This window comes from Lethenteron reissneri, chromosome 14, assembly GCF_015708825.2.
Source record: "Lethenteron reissneri isolate LAM-NWPU_2019-01 chromosome 14, ASM1570882v1, whole genome shotgun sequence".
In the NCBI taxonomy this organism is placed as follows: domain Eukaryota; kingdom Metazoa; phylum Chordata; class Hyperoartia; order Petromyzontiformes; family Petromyzontidae; genus Lethenteron; species Lethenteron reissneri.
This window is the reverse complement of record NC_083792.1, coordinates 11,261,099-11,280,497: the sequence shown is the minus strand read 5'-3', so window position 1 is coordinate 11,280,497 and position 19,399 is coordinate 11,261,099. Positions and strand designations below refer to the sequence as shown.

Below are 19,399 nucleotides of genomic sequence, written 5' to 3'. Positions count from 1 at the left end.
AACAAAGCCATTAAATGAATAAAGTAATGTGATTAATAAAAAAAAGAATTGTATTTTAGATATTCAACGTGGGGTAAAAGAAGAGGTGTGATGGTGGCAGCTTTAAGATATTTTTTCTAATCCCAACTTAAAAAAAAAATTGTGTAGGCTACTTCTTCAAAAATGTCACCGCCTTAACATACGTGAGTTACTTTACCAGCATATGAATAGTGTTCGTTTATTGTATGTCATAATCAAGTCCATGTATTTAATTCCAAGATTAACATCTTGTTCACACGAATACTTCAGTCAAACACAGGAAGCAGACTTTTAAGTTGAGCATAACATGTTAAATGTTGACTCGAGGTGAAAAACCCACGAACTCTTTTGGATGTTTGTGCAGCTGAGGCTGCATATCAGACAGGAATACAGCACATTTATGTGAATTGTTGACGTTACGTAACATTTTGGTGCATTTCTGCTCCATTAATGGTTTAAAATCATACATTTAATCTGACTGAAGCACACAAAATGCATCTGGTCTGGTCGAATTTTATAAGCTAAGCAGGCTTGAGCTTGGATGATGCTGGGAATAGGTCAATACAATTTTGAAAACAGTTACTGTAGTCTGCTGGGGTGCTGTGTTTTCAGCTAAATCCAAGTGTACTATGCTACAGCGTCTATGCTTTTCCTTCACCAACCCGCACTTATCAGTGTCTGAATTAATGTGAAATAACTCCCACGATCCACACGGCATGGGGAGGCCCTCATCCAAAATTGCTATATTTGTACAATCATTCAATTATTGAACCGCATCAATTTCAAGCAGCTTTTATTTAACCAAATACCGAAATTGTCATCTCCATTTTCCGTGTCCAAATGCTACATATCCCTATGTGTATTGTTTATAATCTACAAATCGGTGAAGATTTCGTTTTAAACCTGTTCTTTTTCTCCGTGGGCCTTCATTTATTTTTTTAACCCGTCTTGCATTTGCTTGATCTGAAAAACTCAAAAGGGTGAGCTGCCAGGTGTCAGATGGGAACGTGGCGATCAAAGGCAGCATGAAGCCCCGGGATCTAGCTGTGCAATCTTCCTCACAGTGCCACTGACCCATATCGTAGCCATCCCGCTGCAGACTTTTTTTCTCCTCGTTGATCTATGACCCCTATTGCCGTTGAAGCTTTCTGCAGTAATGTGATCCCTAATCCATGGTTTAACCTGGGCATGCACACTCCCAAAAAATGCAGAAACATTTTGACCCGAGGTACCTTTCCTTTAATGAAATCCTTTATGCCTTTCAAAGTGTTTTAGGTTGCCTGTCATATGTGTGCATTTGATCACTAGATATTTTTGTTGGCATTGTCATAACATTGTTGCACCCCAGCAATATCTGGTCATACTTTTATAATATGTAAGGCAATCTCAACTTTTTAACGAAATAAAGTTTTTCGCCAAAATGTTAATTTAAGAAAATCTGAACATCAATGTATTACTATTATCAATTACATTGTTATTGCAGTCATTAATGGATACATGTATTATAAATTTGACATGTTGAAATGGAAATGTTATAATTGTTAAAGACAATTCTAGATTTCGATTTAAAGTTTTCGTGACTGCAGGGATTCATCTTCTTGGTTCTTTCGGTAAAGTCACGTAGAATGGAAATAATAAAATAATAAAAATAAAACATAATGAAATAATTCTCTAATTCTCACGTCGTTTCGGCCACAACAAAAGCAGCTGTCTTCAGGTGGAGAACAGGTCTGTCGAGAAGACAGAAGACAGTCTGACAGAAGACAGAGTCTGAAGACAGAGTCTGACTCTGTCTTCTCGACAGACCTGTTCTCCACCTGAGGACGGCTGCTTGCGTTGTGGCCGAAACGTCGTGAGAATTATTTTATTATGTTTTATTTTTATTATTTTATTATTTCCATTCTACGTGACTTTACCGAAAGAACCAAGAAGACAATTCTAGATGTGATACTTTAGTGTCTGCAAGGATTCATAAGCATGAAACATATTTTCCTGGAAGTAATTTCTTGTTCTCTGGGCCTCTGTGAACAATCAGATTTTTAAAAATGGTATTAACCAAGACTTTAGTAACCCCGACATTCCTTTCTAGATGTATAGAGCTTGTTTTTCCGAAAGGCAGATGTCGTGCTGGCAAGCTAATATCAGAAACACTCAGTCAAGCTGTCACATTGAGGATTATCTGCATGTGCTCAGTGTTAGTTAATGGTGACTTAAGTCTAAATGAACAGCAACTGATGTGCAAGACTATAAAAAACTCTTATCACCAGAATATATTTGATGTATGGAATCAAATACTATATCTAGCATTTACATACTATACTGTCATTCGTTTTGATGGATGACATGCCGATATGGAATTCCATAAATTACTGATTTACATGCATCCATTATCGAAAGCTATTTGGCTTGACCACCCACATGTAAAATTGTAGTTGTTGCTCTGCGTCTACATCAGCTGTACGAAAGTAGAAGATCTAAAGGAACGTTTTGCCACAGTGGTATTTTAGCCTTGAAAAGGGCATTTTCCTGAATGACCTGAGCAAAATGTGTTGCCCATTGTAGACTTTGAAAACTAACTCATTGGCATGTTTGCAACGTAATAGCAGTACACTGTTTTGGAAAATGTCAACTAATAAAGCATCGATATCACCTGAGCATGTATCTTTCCACATTCCGAATTTGTAACAGGAGAGGTTAAACTTTGTAAATGGGTGCTGATCCAAAAGGATGTGAAGTATTTAGACTAGTCTTTGGTAAACAGTAAAGCATGACCCTCTCATAACCATGTACTCTGACCCCCAAGCACAATCTCTCATTAATTCGTCGGGTTGCTTTTACATGTTTTTGGTTTTGTAACTTTCGTGTTCAGACAGTGACACTGTTTGCACTTAATGGGTCACTATGGCAGGATCAATATTCAATATGGTCATCTGATTAACAAAACGTAACTAGGTCCTCCTTAAATTTTGATTCAAAGCTTTCGTGACTGCAGGGATTCATATTATTGGTTCTTTCGGTAAAGTCACGTAGAAGGGAAATAAAAAAATATAAAACAATAAAATTCTCACGACGTTTCGTTTTTTTTCTTCAAAATTTCTTGCTGTGGATTTCACACCTGATGATGATTGCTTGTGTTGCAGTCGAAACGTCGTGAGAATTTTATTGTTTTATATTTTTATTTAACATTGTAAGCTCTGTTTCCAACATATATTTTTACAGTTTTTATGAAATATTGCAGAGAAATAAACATAGAAGGGATATTTACTCCAGATGTTTTATTACTCATAATAAAAATGCAAGCAACTTTTGAAAAACAGTCATTCGTTTTTTGCATTTTCATGCCACTTATTATAGTAGATTTTGTAGAGGAAACATATATAATCCAAACAGAGGAAAGGCTACGGTAATTAGTGTTATATAAACCGTGTAATGCAAACAAATATCAATCATGTGTTAAAGATCTCAGGGATCTTGTGATTATACAGCAAGACTAAGCAATGCGTGCGGTTTCAAGAAGTGACTCACTTTAATGATGTCCCCCACTGGGCACACGTAGATTTAACACATAGCGTGATGGAAACAACTGCACGAGGATGCACTAGTTGAAACAAACAAGCTTGATGAATAATACGAGCACATGGAATGCGTTTGTAATGCATAGTATCCGATATGGTTATGGCGTAGTAGAGAATTCATATTGACTCGAACGAAGGCAAGGGGAAGAAAATATGTACTTCGCTTTAGCCGTATGATGAAATATTTGTTTAGGAGCCTTCAGATATTTTGGAAAGGTTTTATTTTATTTTTAGCTCCAGACTTTGTCACCAGACGTACACTTTTCACACTGCCGTGGTCATGGATATTTAAACAGGAAAAGAAATGTGACCTTCACAACTCTCTCTATATTTAGTTTGTTGACAAGTGCCATTTATTTATCCGTTCCATACCAGTTACTCGCCTATGCTAACTAAGAAACAACACCCACAGTGTTTTTAAAATGTTCATATAATATAATGTATTGCATACATGGTGGATGCACAACACTTTCAGGATTGAGACACTAAATCGCACATATTTTATGAGGCTTATTCAGAATCATTTTGTCAAAAAGTGGTTATGTTGCAAAATAAAGTATACCTATTAAAATGTTTAATTATGTTCCAAATACACCATAGAGTTGTCCTTGTTGACTGCTTTAAAGGAACATGTACAAATATAATTGTTGTTATACTGAGGATTTGAAAAGCATGTGAGTACACTTTATAAGCAGAGCTCAGATTTTCAACAAATGCTGTCGTTGTGCAGTGAGTAAAGCTCCCAGTAATTGGATCCCTAAGTAGCATAACATTTGAGAAGTAATTGCATTACGAAGAAACTTTCAAAGTATTTAATACAGTGTTCTGAAACCTATCCAATGTGCTTTAATACAATGAAGTGAACACCTCTTCCAAACGCGTTCTTAAAATGCTTTATTAGCATTAAACACTATCGACCAGGGCTCTAATTTAAATCTTACAATTTATGAGGGCTGCCAATTTGTTATTTTATAAGAGTGTAACAGGAATGTGATAATTCCATTTTATTTCGTCTTAACATAGCCGAATGAATGAGTTCGAAGGGCTTTGTTGCTCAATTTGCTACTGCATTTAGATGTCTTCTGAGTTCCACAAATAGCAGTTAAAATATAATTAAACTTTTGTGGGTGCAGAGATGCTTATGGCATTTAAAAAATATATTTCTCGTCATTTCATTAAGCCTCCTTAACTGAAATGTAGCTGTTAGAATGCTTGCAGAATTTCACACCAATTCACTGGGGGGTCTTTTTGTTCTTGAAGTTTTGCATCTGAAAAGCTGGTGTCAGTGTCTTGTAATCTGTTTGGACCTCATGGGGGTGGGAGTAAAGTTAGTAAACCCTCCATTCTGTTGTGTAAGCCTGTTTACTGTGACTGTTCTTGCTAGTGTGCAATTGCTTCCATGCCTGGGCATAGCAACCGGGCACTGGTATTGTGAAAACTCAAAAAAAATATACAGAGAATAAAAAGGCAGGCACAGCCCACTTGCAGAATAGAAAGGCCCCATCAATGTCTATGGAGACAGGCTTCTGAATATTCATTGCAATATTTTGATGTTGGTCCAGCTTCCCTGCCGTGTCATTGTAATGTTGTATAGTACACTTGCTGTGCAAAATTACTGGCTCCAGCCCCCAAAATCCATTGTGAAGGCCAAAAGCAGTGTGAAAACCTAATGGACTACGATTCCGTAGGAATGTTCTGCCTTTTCTTTTCAGACATGATGTGTCTCCATAGTGACGGTGCTGCTTAATGGTTAGTCTCTCCATCACCTCGGTTAAGCCTTTGATATTTTAGGCAGTTCTCTGTACAGCTTAAGATTTCCTCTAAACCAAACCTACCCCCCACCCCTGCCAACACTTTTGTCGAAAAACATATCCATTGTAAGATAATTGGTTCTGGCAAAATGTCCTCAGCTGCAACATGTCTCCTGATTGTTGTGACCTGACAGATTTTTTTTTCATTGAATGTCTCTTTGTTTGCAGCTAATTTATAATTGCTAATGGATGAGTTTTTTTTTCCTCCCAGAGAGAGATTAGCAGGCCAGATTTTACCCCCACCAGAGCACACTGAAAAGGCTTTTTGGTTTGAGGAATGTAGCCAGATACAAAGCCTCAGTAGCATAGCATAGTCTACATTAAAGAGACCATGAATTGTTGTGAAACCTATGACAGATACTTTGCTTTTATATTTATATAATTCCTCCTGAAAAAGTTATTTTCTGTGTATTTGAATAAATCCCAAACTACATTTTTACAGTTCTCATACACATATGATTGTGTTTACTTTTAAACGAATATATTACAATACATACATATTTTCAAAGGATATTTCCATAATATTTGATATCTACATGTAAAGTGCCAACCTGATTATCATGAAATATACATTAATTTTAAACATGTGTTGTGAGTCATTCAGAGACACTATTTAGGAGTCAACAACGTTTATTTCTACACTTTACGCAACACCGTTACACACGGGACTAAATACACCTATTCTCCCTCTTGTTATGCATAGGACGACAATACACATTTCTCTTGCATATGGGATAACTATAATCGGGTCAGAGCAGCTAACGTGCTGCCTGACTCACGATGTCGAAGATGGGGACGAAGACGTAGACGTAGCACTTGGGTTCCACTTCAACTGCAGACAGCCCGGATCTGTGATTGGGGCTTCCCTTTTATCTCTCTCGGCGTGGCCTGGCTCCACCCTCGGCCACGCCCTACGTCCAGAATATTCCCGACGGTTCCAGCCTACACCGCACCTGTTCCCTCTCTGTCTCCGCCCTTAACCACGCCTCTTCCGGGAACTTTCTAGACGTTCTCCGCTACTCCTCCCATGCCCCTTTGTTCAACTTTGGCCCACATTTCTCACCCGGGCCCATCACGTGCTTAACCCAGTGCGGGGTGACTCGTCCTCACATGGCCCCTACCACCAGCCACCCCCCACCACACTCTTCCAGTGGCCCATTCTGTGGCGATTCTCTGTGGTGCTGGTGGAGGCTGCAATCCGCTACTCTGTCGGTAGGACTCATCAGGCTTCCTTCTGCTAGCACCCAGTACCGTGCTCCTAGTGGCCCACTGAATGGTACTGCATGGTGTGTTAGCCTCTGTGCTTGTTTCAACGGCACTTGGCGCTACGCGCCGTAGTAATCCATTTAACATCACTACATCACCCCCCCCCCCCCCCCCCCCACCTGAAAAAACTCAGCCGTTCCAGCTGACACCCATACCCTGTACAGCGGGACGAACTACCGGAACACAACACAAAGCAACGAACAGCAACAACAATAGGAACCTCCTTCGCGAGTCAACCCGAACAAACAACAACAATGCAATACAGCAACAATAAAAAAAAAACCCCGATGCACCATAATGACCCACCCCGGACTCTGTACAATACTTGACGACCGCCGACCCGCCGCCTCCCACAAGCCCAGTAAGGACCCAGTACAACCGGTGCACTTAGCCTGGCTCGTGGCTGTGGCCTCTTGGTAGGTGGCATCAAAATAAATAGGATGAGCAAGTGGGTTATTTAAAAGTCACAGTTTTGGAGCGGGTTCTCGTCACTGGGCCCCCAGGCAGGACAATGGCAGGTTTACTGGGGGCCCTGGGGACGACTTGAAGAAGCCCTAATGGACACGGCCCCTGCCGGACAGAAGATGGGAGATGAGGGGAAGCAGGTGTCAGCCGCTCCCTCCCCACTGGATGGCTTTCTGACGGTCTGACGGGCAGCTCTGAGGTAATCAAGTGCTGGATTCCTGTGGGCGGAGGAACAGAAATCCGCTGAGGCATTAACTTCGGTGGTCACACGTCTGGGCTCGTTGGGCACATCAGACACCCGGCCTCGGGGCAATGGGGATGAAACATCAGGATAAGGTGGAAAGTACGGTTTCAGTCGTGACGGGTGCACGTACCAACGTCTGCGACCGACCTTGATCCAAATGCGTTTGGGCCTCTTGACCTCTATCACCTCGAACGGGCCCTGCCACGGTCTATATGACTTGGGGGAAGTGCCCACAGGCACCTGAGGGCAGTGCAGCCAAGCCCTCTCCCTGACATTCCACGGCTTCCCTGACTCCCGGAGCGCCACCAGTTTTTCGTTGGACGCTTGTCGTTTAGCCGAATTCAGACAGGACGAATCCCGCGCCTCAGTCAGCCATCTACGCATGAGGCGCATAAGTTCTGGCACAGCTATCTTTTTAGCGGGTGAGTCAATATTCAACTGGGTCTCCATGGGGAGGTCACACTCTCTCCTATACATCAAAAAGAATGGGGAGAACCCGGTAGAGGCATGAGGGGCCATTCTATAGGCCGTGAGGACACCTGGAACGTGTTAATCCTAGTCGAACTGTGCCTCATTGACCTACTGGCACAACATGGCCATTAGAGTCCTTTGCAGTCGTTCAACCATCCTGTCAGTCTGTGGGTGGTAGGGCGAAGTACGAATTTTCCTAGTACCCAATAGGTCACACACATCCTTCAACAACTTAGAAGAAAAGTTACAGCCTTGGTCCTTAAGGAGATGTTCAGGGGCCACCTTGTCCAAGACATACCCATTAATCAAAGCGTCGGTAATGGACGCAGCTGATTGATCCTGCAAGGGACATGCGATGGCCGATTGTGACAGGTATTCCTAGGAGCAGAATTTTTTTTCCCCTCGGCGTGGTGTGTAATTGTCCGAGGATGTCGAGAGCGACAAGCTCGTTTATGCGCGACACCCCAATAGACTGCAGCGGTGGTCGGGCCAGCGGGGATTTACGACGCGTGCACTCCACACATCCTTGTAGGATGTTGTGGACGTCTGTGGACATCTCTGGCCAAAAGAAGTCGTGCTTCAAAGAAGACAATGTCTTCTGCACACCAAGGTGCATTAGTCACACATGGGCCACCCTCACAACTTTACCCCGCAGGACAGTTGGTATGATGATGCAATGGCGCTGCACTTCTGCATCCCACCCCATAAGCAGCCCATCCCTGATGATCACCGGGAACATCTACCCCGGGCCCTTTCTGCAACTCGCTGTACCGACGCGGCGACATATTTTCAAAAGGGAGGCGTCCTCCACCTGGATGCGCCTGCATTCGTCGAGCGCAAGCCCAATAGTGCTGTCGCACGCGACTGTCACAACGGGTGGTGAAACGTCCACATAAGGCACTCCGTCACCTACCAGTTTACAACGCCCTGCCCCAGTCAAACATGCACACTGGCCTTTCAGCGGCAATCGCGACAAAGCATCCGTGTTGCATTGGCCCAACCCCTTTCTGTAGGTGACAGTGAAGGTGTAATCTTGCAAAACTTACAACCAGCGCAAGAGCTGTCCCGATGATTGATCAATTCGTAGCGGATATTTCAGAGCCGCGTGATCCGTGCGTACCACGAAATGTCTACCGTATAGGTACGGCCGGTACTCCTACATGAAGTTAACGATGGCTTGCAACTCGCGGCGCGTAACACAATAACATTGCTCTGTGGAAGACAGCACCCGGCTCCCATACGCGACCACACTTTCCACCCCGTTTTCTACCTGTGATAGGACGACACCTATTCCGGTGTCACTGGCGTCCGTGTCCAGCACAAACGGTACAGAGAAATCGGGGTAGCGAAGGGGAGCCGCATTCACGAGACCATCTCGCAATGCAACAAAAGCGGCCTCCTCCCCACCAAAATATCTGCCCTTAGCAGTAAGAGCCTGGAGTGGTTTCGCGACTGTCACAAACCCGGGCACAAAGCGGCGATAATATTACGCGAACCCCACAAAACTGCGAACTTCACCCACCGACTTGGGGGTTGGCCACGAGCACAAAGAAGCAGTTTTCTTGGGGTCCGTGGCAATCCCTGCCTCACTCACAATGTGCCCCAGGTAACGAACCGACCTATGCAAGAGATAACATTTCTGTGGCTTAAATTTCATATTTACCGCCCGAATTTTAACAAACATCGAGCGCAAATGCTGTAGATGCTCTTAAAATGTGTGTCCAAAGACGATCACGTCGTTCAAATAAATCAATAACACCAATTCCATCAGTCGCTGAAACGTAGCCGGGGCTGAGTGAAGTCCCATCGGCAAACAGTTAAACTGGAAAAGCCCTTGTGGGGTGCGAAACGTTGTTTTGGGCTTTGAGTTTTCATCCAAGGGCAACTGCCAAAACCCCGACAGCAGATCCAAGGTGGAAAAGAATCGCGCACCCGACAAGGCATACAATGAGTCATCCATCCGTGGGAGCGGGTAAGCATCTGCCACGGAGACCTTGTTAAGTTTTCTAAAATCCACGCAAAATCTCATACTCCCGTCCTTCTTCTTAACCAGAACGATGGGCGCACCTCAGGGACTGGTGGATGGAGAAATAATGTCGGTGGCTAACATCTCGTCGACCACCTGACATGCGAACCCGACACGGTCTGTGATGGAGATGCCTGAGGTGACTGTGTAGGCTGGGTGTGTGATGCACTGCGACTCCTCTTTGGGCTCAGAGGAGCGGAGGTCGGCGGGGTGGAGAACGATGGAGGCACGACGAGCTGTCCCGGCTCGGCGCGGCATCCTTTGGAGACGTGGCCCGGGCAGGCCACATTTGAAGCAGGTGATGGGCGCTTTCCACGGGGAAGAGACCACCTTCCCCTGCAGTCTCTGCTCCTGCCGCCATCCCACGTCAGTGCTCGCCCGCTGACTCCCCTCCAGCGATGCACAAACTGGAGGGGACTCCTTTTCCTCCGGCTTTTAAATGTCTCCCGGCAGTCCAGCACACGCAGCCACTCTGACTCACCACCGCAAATTACAGTGCGCCTGGATACAGCGCGTTACCCTAAGAGATGTTAGGTTGCAATTTTCTGTGGCGGGCAAACAAACGTACATGTCCCATGCCAATGCCAACAGTCATTCTAGAACCAGAGAGTCCAACCCTGCCTGATCCATTTTAGGGTACGCCGCTTGGCCCGGCAACATTAACGTGCTGCGGAAGGTGAGGGGCATTTCGGCTTCCCCCTGTCTCCGCATGGCAAACTTCTGTCGCACGTTGGACGCCGGGTCAAAAATATATGCCATCTGCGTGCACGCAGTTGTCAACGTTGTCCTCTCGAATGGGGGAATCACATTAAAAGCCGTCAAGGCATCGTCATCTAATGTTGTAGGCAGCGCACACAGCGCCTCAGCATCAATCCAACCAGCTAGATAATCTTCTTTAAAGGGCTGCCCAATCGCCTCCAGAGGCAGCGAACTCCCTTACGAAGGGCAGCCGCTTCCCCAGGGTGGGCACCTCTGAACGCGAAGCCGGCGGCACGGCAAATTTGGCGGGAGCGATTTCCCGCCCCGCCGACAAAATGGCAGCCGCCTGCACGGGCTGCGGCTCCGCGGCTTCCCACATCTTGGACCTTGACATTAATTTAACTATTCTTTTCCTAACTAGTTATTTTCCGACACCAAATGTAGTGAGTCATTCAGAGACACTATTTAGGAGGCAACAACGTTTATTCTAAACTTTACGCAACACCTACACACAGGACTAAATACACCTATTTTTACTCTTGTTACGCATAGGACCACAGTACACCTATTTATCTTGCATACGGGATAACTATAATCGGGTTAGAGCAGACAACGTGCTGCCTGACCCACAATGTCGAAGATGGGGACAAAGACATAACGTAGCACTTGGGTTCCACTTCACCTGCAGACAGCCCGGATCTGTGATCGTGGCTTCCCTTTTATCTCTCTTGGCGCGGCCTGGCTCCACCCTCGGCCGCGCCCTACATCCAGAATATTCTCGACGTTGCCAGGCTACACCGCACTTGTTCCCTTTCTGGCTCCGCCCTTTAACTATGCACCCAGCACCATGCTTCTAGTGGCCCACTGAATGGTACTGCATGGTGTGTTAGTCTCTGCGCCTGTTTCAACGGCACTTGGCACTACGTGCCGTAGTGATCCATTTAATATCACTACACATATACTTTACAATGTGAAGATTATAATTTGTATTGGATACATTTAGAAATGTGCTTTAGCTTCTTTCAGCACTTTCACCTTGAACTTGATGATGGCAAGCCATACACTACTATGCATAATGAAGACTATTTTCATTCACTGCATTTTCCCTGCTATGACATAGGGATCAGAAACCTGGACACTGACAAAGAAAATGGAATAATAGCTGACAGGTACACAAAGAAGTGTTGACAGGTGCATGTTTAGAATTGCACTGAGAGACAGAAAGAAAAAAACACCATGGATCAGAGAACAAATACAAATTAGAGGCATCATATTGACTGTTAAGAAAGTAAGTGGGCTTGAGTAAGACTCATCGCTTGAAGGGATGATTGTAATCAGTCTCGATTATAAGAATTATTTAGTGTCAGCTGAAGGAGGGAAACATACCAAACATCCCAAGAGTACAACTACTGTGAAGGTGGAGTAATAAGATCAGCTCACATGCAGGAGCTATATGGATTATTGCATCACGAGACCATGAGAGATGACGACAATTTGGGGAATTATTTATCCAGCAGTGGGTAGACCATGGCTGATGATGATTATGACTCTCATCTCTAGCAAATTCATAATTTAGCATAGTTAGCATAATATTTACCCCACGAAGTTTGCAAAGCACCATTGTTTTCCACCGCAAGAATGATGAAGGGTACATATATTTCTGGATTGCTAGTTATGATTATAAAGTATACATTACATTTGTTGGTATATAACGTGTAATACAGTTTATAGAAAACAATGTACGTGGATGCTATGATGTTGGAGATTTTTAGTTACCTGCACATAACTTAACGACCTTATTCAGTGGTCAAAGAATGCATTAATTTGTTTTATGAATTCTTACGAATTTTTATTTTATTTCCACATGCAAAAAATGTATGGTAAACTGTGATTACTTTAAAACTTGTGTTTTCACACGGTTGAACCCAGTTGGTGATTAGAAGATTATAGATTTATGTTTGGAATCCCATGAACATTCCAAATATATGTATGTGGGTTAGAAAGATCAAGATGTCAAAAGAACACTCTTTTCAGCAAAACAAACGAGGCAGCTTTGTGGATTGTGGTCTTTTTGTATTCAATCATAAACAGTACCAACGCACACATAGCTTGCCTCCAAACAGCTCTATTCCAAACAAACTTGCCTCGTGGGGTGATTTAATCTATAAATATTTGAAACCATTTTCAGTCATGTTGGAACGTTGCTACGAAAACCAAAATATAACATTTTTTGAACAAAGTCTTTGATCTGCACCGTTCTGTTTTACAAGGTGCCATACGAAAGCCATTAGTGCTCTGCACGATGATCTGAGATGGACTTTTTAGAAATGACGGCAAGATCGCAAGTGCAATTGTTTAGATGTGTGCATTCACGTGGTTTTAATCTCTGAATTACGAAGGATTCTTACGTTGTTGCCACATGTGAAATGAGCAATATTATTTTGTATATATACAGTTCTGAACTAATGCCTTTGATAGCTCAGGGACAATAATTCCTGGAGAAAATCTAAATAATATTCTGCTAAATCCCATACCTTGTTGGAGTACGGTGGAGTACGATGTTATATTCAGAGTGATCCATGTCTTTTTAAAATGTATTTCATAATAAAGTCATATCTACATTTGACACTGGGTACAGTTATACAATCTTCAGATATACATATTAAATGCTCTACTCAATTGAATATAAAGTAAAGGGGCAACCCTGAAATTTCTTTCTGATGCCACTGCTAGCGGAAGGGCCTCCACAATAGTGACTTATAGAGAGCTCCTATAAAGGGTATTTGGACTATTCTTCCACATTAGCGCACCTTCCATTTGCATGGTTGGATGCGTACGGTGCGAAAGAAGTTCATCATACATACATATTTTGAAGTGGTGGGAGTACTTACACATAATCCCACCACAAGTGACCTGCCGATCGACTAACTGGTGTTCCCATGTATGTGGATTGGTGGACAGAGGTGGGGGGATTTTACGAAAATCTTTTACATTTTAAGTCCAGTGTGCTCACACGATTGCAGCAACCAATTATTTGAATGTAATGAAGCCTATTTTATGGGGGTTTGTTGAAACATGTTTTGCTTTCATGTGGAAGGCAACTGTGAACATGCCTCTTTTTATTTTTACCTATAACATTGTCTCTACATGCTTATGATAGTGTAAAAAGATTTGAAAACTGCCAAATTAGTAAACATTTTACAGACTAAATGACCTTGCATTGAATAAATGTTTCTGAATACTGGTTAGAAATGTAATACACATGTACTTTAGGATTTTTTTAACAATTGCTTTCACATTACACATTTTTAATAAACTTTCTAAACAATATTGATATATGCTTATACATAAATTGATTCATAAATTACACTACCAAAATTCAAATTATCTCAGTTACATATATCCTATTTCCATACAAAACTATTCAAAAGGGTTGGCAAGAACCAAACTTGAGATTAATGTCTAAACTGAGCGTTGGGCTTGTAGAACATTCAAACATTTCTTTCATGCCTGGATCAGGCCATTGCGTGCAGGGGGTCACTGAAGGTATGTATTGGTTAAGTGGGGGTTTCTTTAGTTCAACCAGGGACATACAACTTAATGGATACCTGTATGCATGCTAAGAATGTTTAAGAAAATACTACTTGGAGGATAACAATCAGATGCTACTGATGAAGATGTTTTAAACAATGTCAGATAAGCATTTACAAATTATTTTGAATTGTTTTTAAATAATTATCTTCACTTCCCTTTCATTTGTATAAAACATTTTTCGCAAGTGAAATGCTGGATTTTCAACAAAGCGGATTTTTATATAAATACAAAGTGGTTTTATTTATGGTTGTTCACGAGTAACACAGTCATAATGTTTATTAGTTCTTCAATACACGTCTTCAACTGTGGCATACTTGGCAGCGCCTGCATTTTAGTTAGCGATCCTTAGATTGGTGAATTAAAAACGAATTCTAATGTGTGTGCCTATTGTGACGGAGATAATTTCAAGGTATTCATGAATGCAAAGGAGACGGAGACAAAGCCGAGTTTATTTTCACAGTAACCTGCTTAAGCGGCAATGATCGATTACACCCTGTGTCTGTGGTCTTCCTTTAGGAACTGACAAGTCTTAGTGAGTTGGACTTGCGCCTGTTACTGAGCAAGTGCCCAGGCTGGGAGGAAAACTCGTCTTGTGAATCTACGCCTTGTGGTACCGCTTCACCGAGACTGCCAAAGGCAGTGTTCACAAAGCTCTGCCATGAAGGTCAAGGGAACATAAGTGTGGCAAGGCACTGTGGTGAAGAGGCTCCAGAGATGAATTCCAGTGGGGGCAACCTGCATGAGGTGCTTTCAAAGAGCGAGCAGTCAGACAACATGACACCTCATCTTTCTGAGCAATCAGAAGATGGGGTTGAGACTAACGATTTGGAGAGCTGCGACAGGGAATGCTATTACATGAAAAAGGCTCTGAAACTTAAAAGGGCTAAAAAACCTCTCTCTCCCAGTAATCCAAATTGTGGCCATGACAGCATTTCTATGCAATTTGAACCGAGAGATGAAAGCACTAACGTTCAGCAAGCAGACGGGGGAACATTGAGTCTCCAACTGGACCGTGATCAGACAAGCTTGAGCGAGTCTGTTTTTTCAGACCTTTTATAAAGAAGGAATGCAGGGAGGATAGCGAAGGAAGTAGAATTCCCAGAGCCACATTTCTTTAGAGACATTGTGTATTACAGACCTTACATTGGTGAAATATTGATTTTTTTTTTCACAGACATGTTTTTTTCTCATGCATAATTTAACAAATTATTTGTAAAATATTGCTTCGTATTTTTACTTGAGTTAAAGAATTTCCTTTTGCAATTGGCCTTGGTTGTTTTTCTTACATTTTCAAAGGGTACTCTGTGGAGTAAATGTGTTTTATGTAAATACAGAAAACTTTGTTAATGTTTTAAATATCCATGAACTACCACATTACAAAATGAAAACATTTCAGTAATGAATATTTTTTTACATAAACATTTTTTGCCATGGGCTCATGGGATTCACAAGCCAATTAAATTACAACTGGTCATGATTTATATTTAAAGGGAATTCCAGTGACCAATGGCTTGTGCATTCAAGGTGACGGCGTCACGACATAAATGTCTCAAATTTAAGTGTAGCTAAGCTCAAAATTAAGGGCTTAGATTGGAATGTTCTATTAAATATCCAATGGGGTTTTTCTACGATAATAAGAGTAGAAATTTTGCACGAGCAAGCAATTCTTGACGAAAACAAATTGGCGTCTTGTTTATGTAATTTACAAATCATATTATTCTTTCTGGCATATATGATTATAAACTGCTAAGTTTACCATCCTATGTGGGTGATTATGTTATTTGAAAGTCTTAAGTGAATGTAAATATTGTTCGATTGTGTGCCGATCTCATTTTAAAGGCATGAAATGGAAATAGTCAATGTGGGTGTTTCGTACGCATCTGCATTATATGTTGTTTAATGTATACTGGGGTAAACCACACTTCTACGGATTAAGCTCCTGAAGATAATTAAGATTGTGAAAGAAAGTCAGTCCTTTCACAAGACACAAATATGAACTTGTCCATTTTCTGTACAGCTTTCCCTTGACTGAAAATAATTCTGACATGGATAATTATTCAAAATGTTGTTATTCTGTTGTACGTATTAAAATTGAAGACGTCGTTGTTTATTGACAAAATATAATAAACATTGCATATTGAGCATTTTCGTAAAACTTCACAAGGGATTTGAATTTGAAACAGTGAGACATGCAAAATGCTTATGACGCACCAACAATTCCAGAAATCTCTTTCTAATACAATTCCGGACAACCTAAATCTACCGCCATTCTTATTTGACACATTTATATTTAACAAATGTGGATGGATTAAACAGATTATAGTAGCTAAAAGAATGTTAATCTGATGCAATGTCTGATATAACAAAAATGTACTGCATCAGTACACGTTAACTTTCGTCTCCTGTGCCACAGAGATGGAATTCAGTTTTACCCTTTGCTTCAGTTTTGATTAATATATAAAAGATAGGAGAAGTTTGTATTCAAAATCTTCTAAACAAACTATTGTTTGGACTGATATCTCTTTATGCTACGCTCCTGTGTGTAAAATATATAAGTCAAACAAAACATGAAGGGGTTTTGAGCTTTTTATCTCCTCCGGATGTACTTCCACAGACATTCCTACAGTATCTCATCAGCACAGATGGAGGTTATATCTGATGGCTGTGCTGTCAGTCAGGGGTCCAAGCTTGAGAACCAAGCGTTTAGGCTATGGAGGTCAATTCTATAAGGGCTGACAGCTTTAATATTTTATTAATTTTTGTGTAATAAAACTTTTTTAACGTACAGGTAAACCGTTTTCAATAAAACGTTGGAATGCATCGGTTAAGGATTATATGGAGACACTTAACATTGAGGCAAAGTTATAGCTACCTACTTTTATCGACCAAGGATACTTCACTTCACCGATTATTAAGAATCTATCATTGACTAATTCACATGTCAGTGTATAGTGTTCAAAGTTGTTATTTTAAAAAGTAGTTCAGAGGTTATAGGGTCACATTTGCAGATTGTATGTTTACCATGCAGTCAACCATACTAGGAATAAAAATATCAACTGTGGATATTTTTGCAACATAGATAGAGGCAATGATTAAGTTAATGCTGACACAACTCAATGTACTGGATACTCTTAATACACATGAATGGATATATACTTTGTAGCATAATTGAACTTGTATAATGTAAAAAAAAAACTAAATTTTAAGCTATGTTCTTAGTTGACATCAACAGGATATTTTTGTCTTTTTCTACATAACACAAATAAGGCTTGTCATCAAGTTGGGCACGCTTCGCTAGCAATCATATTTAATTATATCATACAGCATCTTGAGCAATGTATTCTTTTGCAAGCATATTTCATCAGATGATGTAGGAATAATTTGATAATTCAAGGTGAGTCATGAAAGATACAAGTTGTTTTGGCTGGTCAGTTAAGTGCGTTACATATTGCGTTAGCACAAATCATTGTTGATTGGACCAGTATTATCCTCAACTTGCTCTCACTAAATTCTGGCAGCAATTCAAAGTAATCATGCCATGCTTGCACACTCCCCGCATGAGACATATTTGTTATGTTAAAATGTGCCTGTAGGCTGCACAGAAAACCAACTAGATGTTCTCATGGTACAACCCAGACTCATTAAATTAAATTTCTTAATTTTCAAAAGTATTTTTATGATGGAACTAAATGTGAACATTTTGTGATTCGATCAATAAATATATTTTTATTTTACGTGCCAATTTCGCCCTCAAAAAAGTAGGCATCAGTGGACGTTACAGCAGAAAGGGAATTGTACAGGGGCACATGGAGTGAACAAAACAAACCCCTAACGACCATGGCGGCAAACACCGACTGAGCAAAGTCGATCTCAACCGCGCGCAAAATAAAGGGCAACCGTACGCCACGAATAGCATGAGAAAAGTAAGTGGAATAGTATTGCACAGACCAGAGAATTGAGAGACACTCGGCGCATTTTGGACGTGCGGTGGCAGGGTGTTCCAGATGTTTGGGGCTGTGCTCGAGACGACTCCGCCCCTCCAGCATCGGGGGAAGAATCCTGGAGTGGTAAAGTCTTGCCGTTCCCGTGGAACGGAGTGTGGTGGATGTGCCTGAGGATTAGAGGGAGCTGCGGTTTTCCAGGTAGTTGGGTCCAAGCATTATAGCGTCCGTTGATTATCAATGGAACGCACGACATTGAATAATATCTTCACATTACACTAGACATTGAATATAGTGAATATATGTCAGCACCAAAAATGTATTCTTAGTGGAATTAAGTAATCTTTACGAGCTATCCCGGATAAAGTAATGGAACATTTTCACCTGATGACGAGTGCTTGTGTTGCGATCGAAACGTCGTGATATTAGTATTGGTATTAATTTTATCATTTTTATATATACGTGGCTTTACCGAAAGACCCAAAGGATATCATAGTAAAGGTCTAACCCTACAATTCCTTGCATATGCCACTGGTGACAAAAGGGCCTACACCAGAGGGAGCGCTAGAGATATTTGGGCTACTCCTTCATGCTGACTAGACTGATGCCACTGCTAACGGAAAGGCCTCCACATTAGTGACCGATAGAGAGCTCCAATGGGTCTTTGGCCTACTCTTCCACATTAGCACACCTGCGATTTGCACGGTTGGCTGCATAAGGTGCGAAGAAGTGGGTAGGCCCAGACGTTTTCCCAGCACACGTGACCCGCCGACCTGGTCTACCGATTTACGCTTCTGGGTGGACAGAGTCGGAGGCGTTTAAGAAACTTGCGCTGTCGTTGCGCCAGGAGATCAAACCAGTAACCTCAACATTTCAAGTCCAGTGCGCTAACCATGACGCCACGACAGCATCCAGCATAACGAACCTCTTGTGACGCATACATTTATACAATGATTGCATTACAGGTCATGTCAATACAAGTGGGGAACGCGTAAAGCAATATGTTATAATTCACGAAATGTCAAGTGCGTACAGACCAGTGTGATAATTTCCTGTCAAATTTGGCGAGAAGTTTCCATGTCATTGAGAGCTCCAGCTCTTCACGCTGCACAGTGATGGTGACACCGTGTGCCTCAACGTACCCTGTACATATTGCATAGGGCCCGTGGGGACATACATGTCTGGTCTGAGTGTGACAAGGACTTGGTGGATGTAATGCCATAAGGAGATATGGGGTGTTGGCCTTAATAACGTACAACATGTTTGAGCTTGCAGAGCTAGGTTTTCTG

At 41.8% G+C, this 19,399-nt stretch overlaps 1 protein-coding gene across 1 annotated transcript in view; it reads left to right on the top strand.

Moving 5' to 3' along the window:
• FSIP1 (fibrous sheath interacting protein 1) overlaps positions 1–16,311 on the top strand; it is a 37,837-nt gene extending 21,526 nt beyond the window's left edge. Inside the window, 1 exon segment of the mRNA XM_061551140.1 lies at positions 14,686–16,311. Within this exon segment, the coding sequence (XP_061407124.1) occupies positions 14,686–15,228 (543 nt within the window). The 3' untranslated portion in view covers positions 15,229–16,311.
• The last annotated feature ends 3,088 nt before the right edge of the window (positions 16,312–19,399 follow it).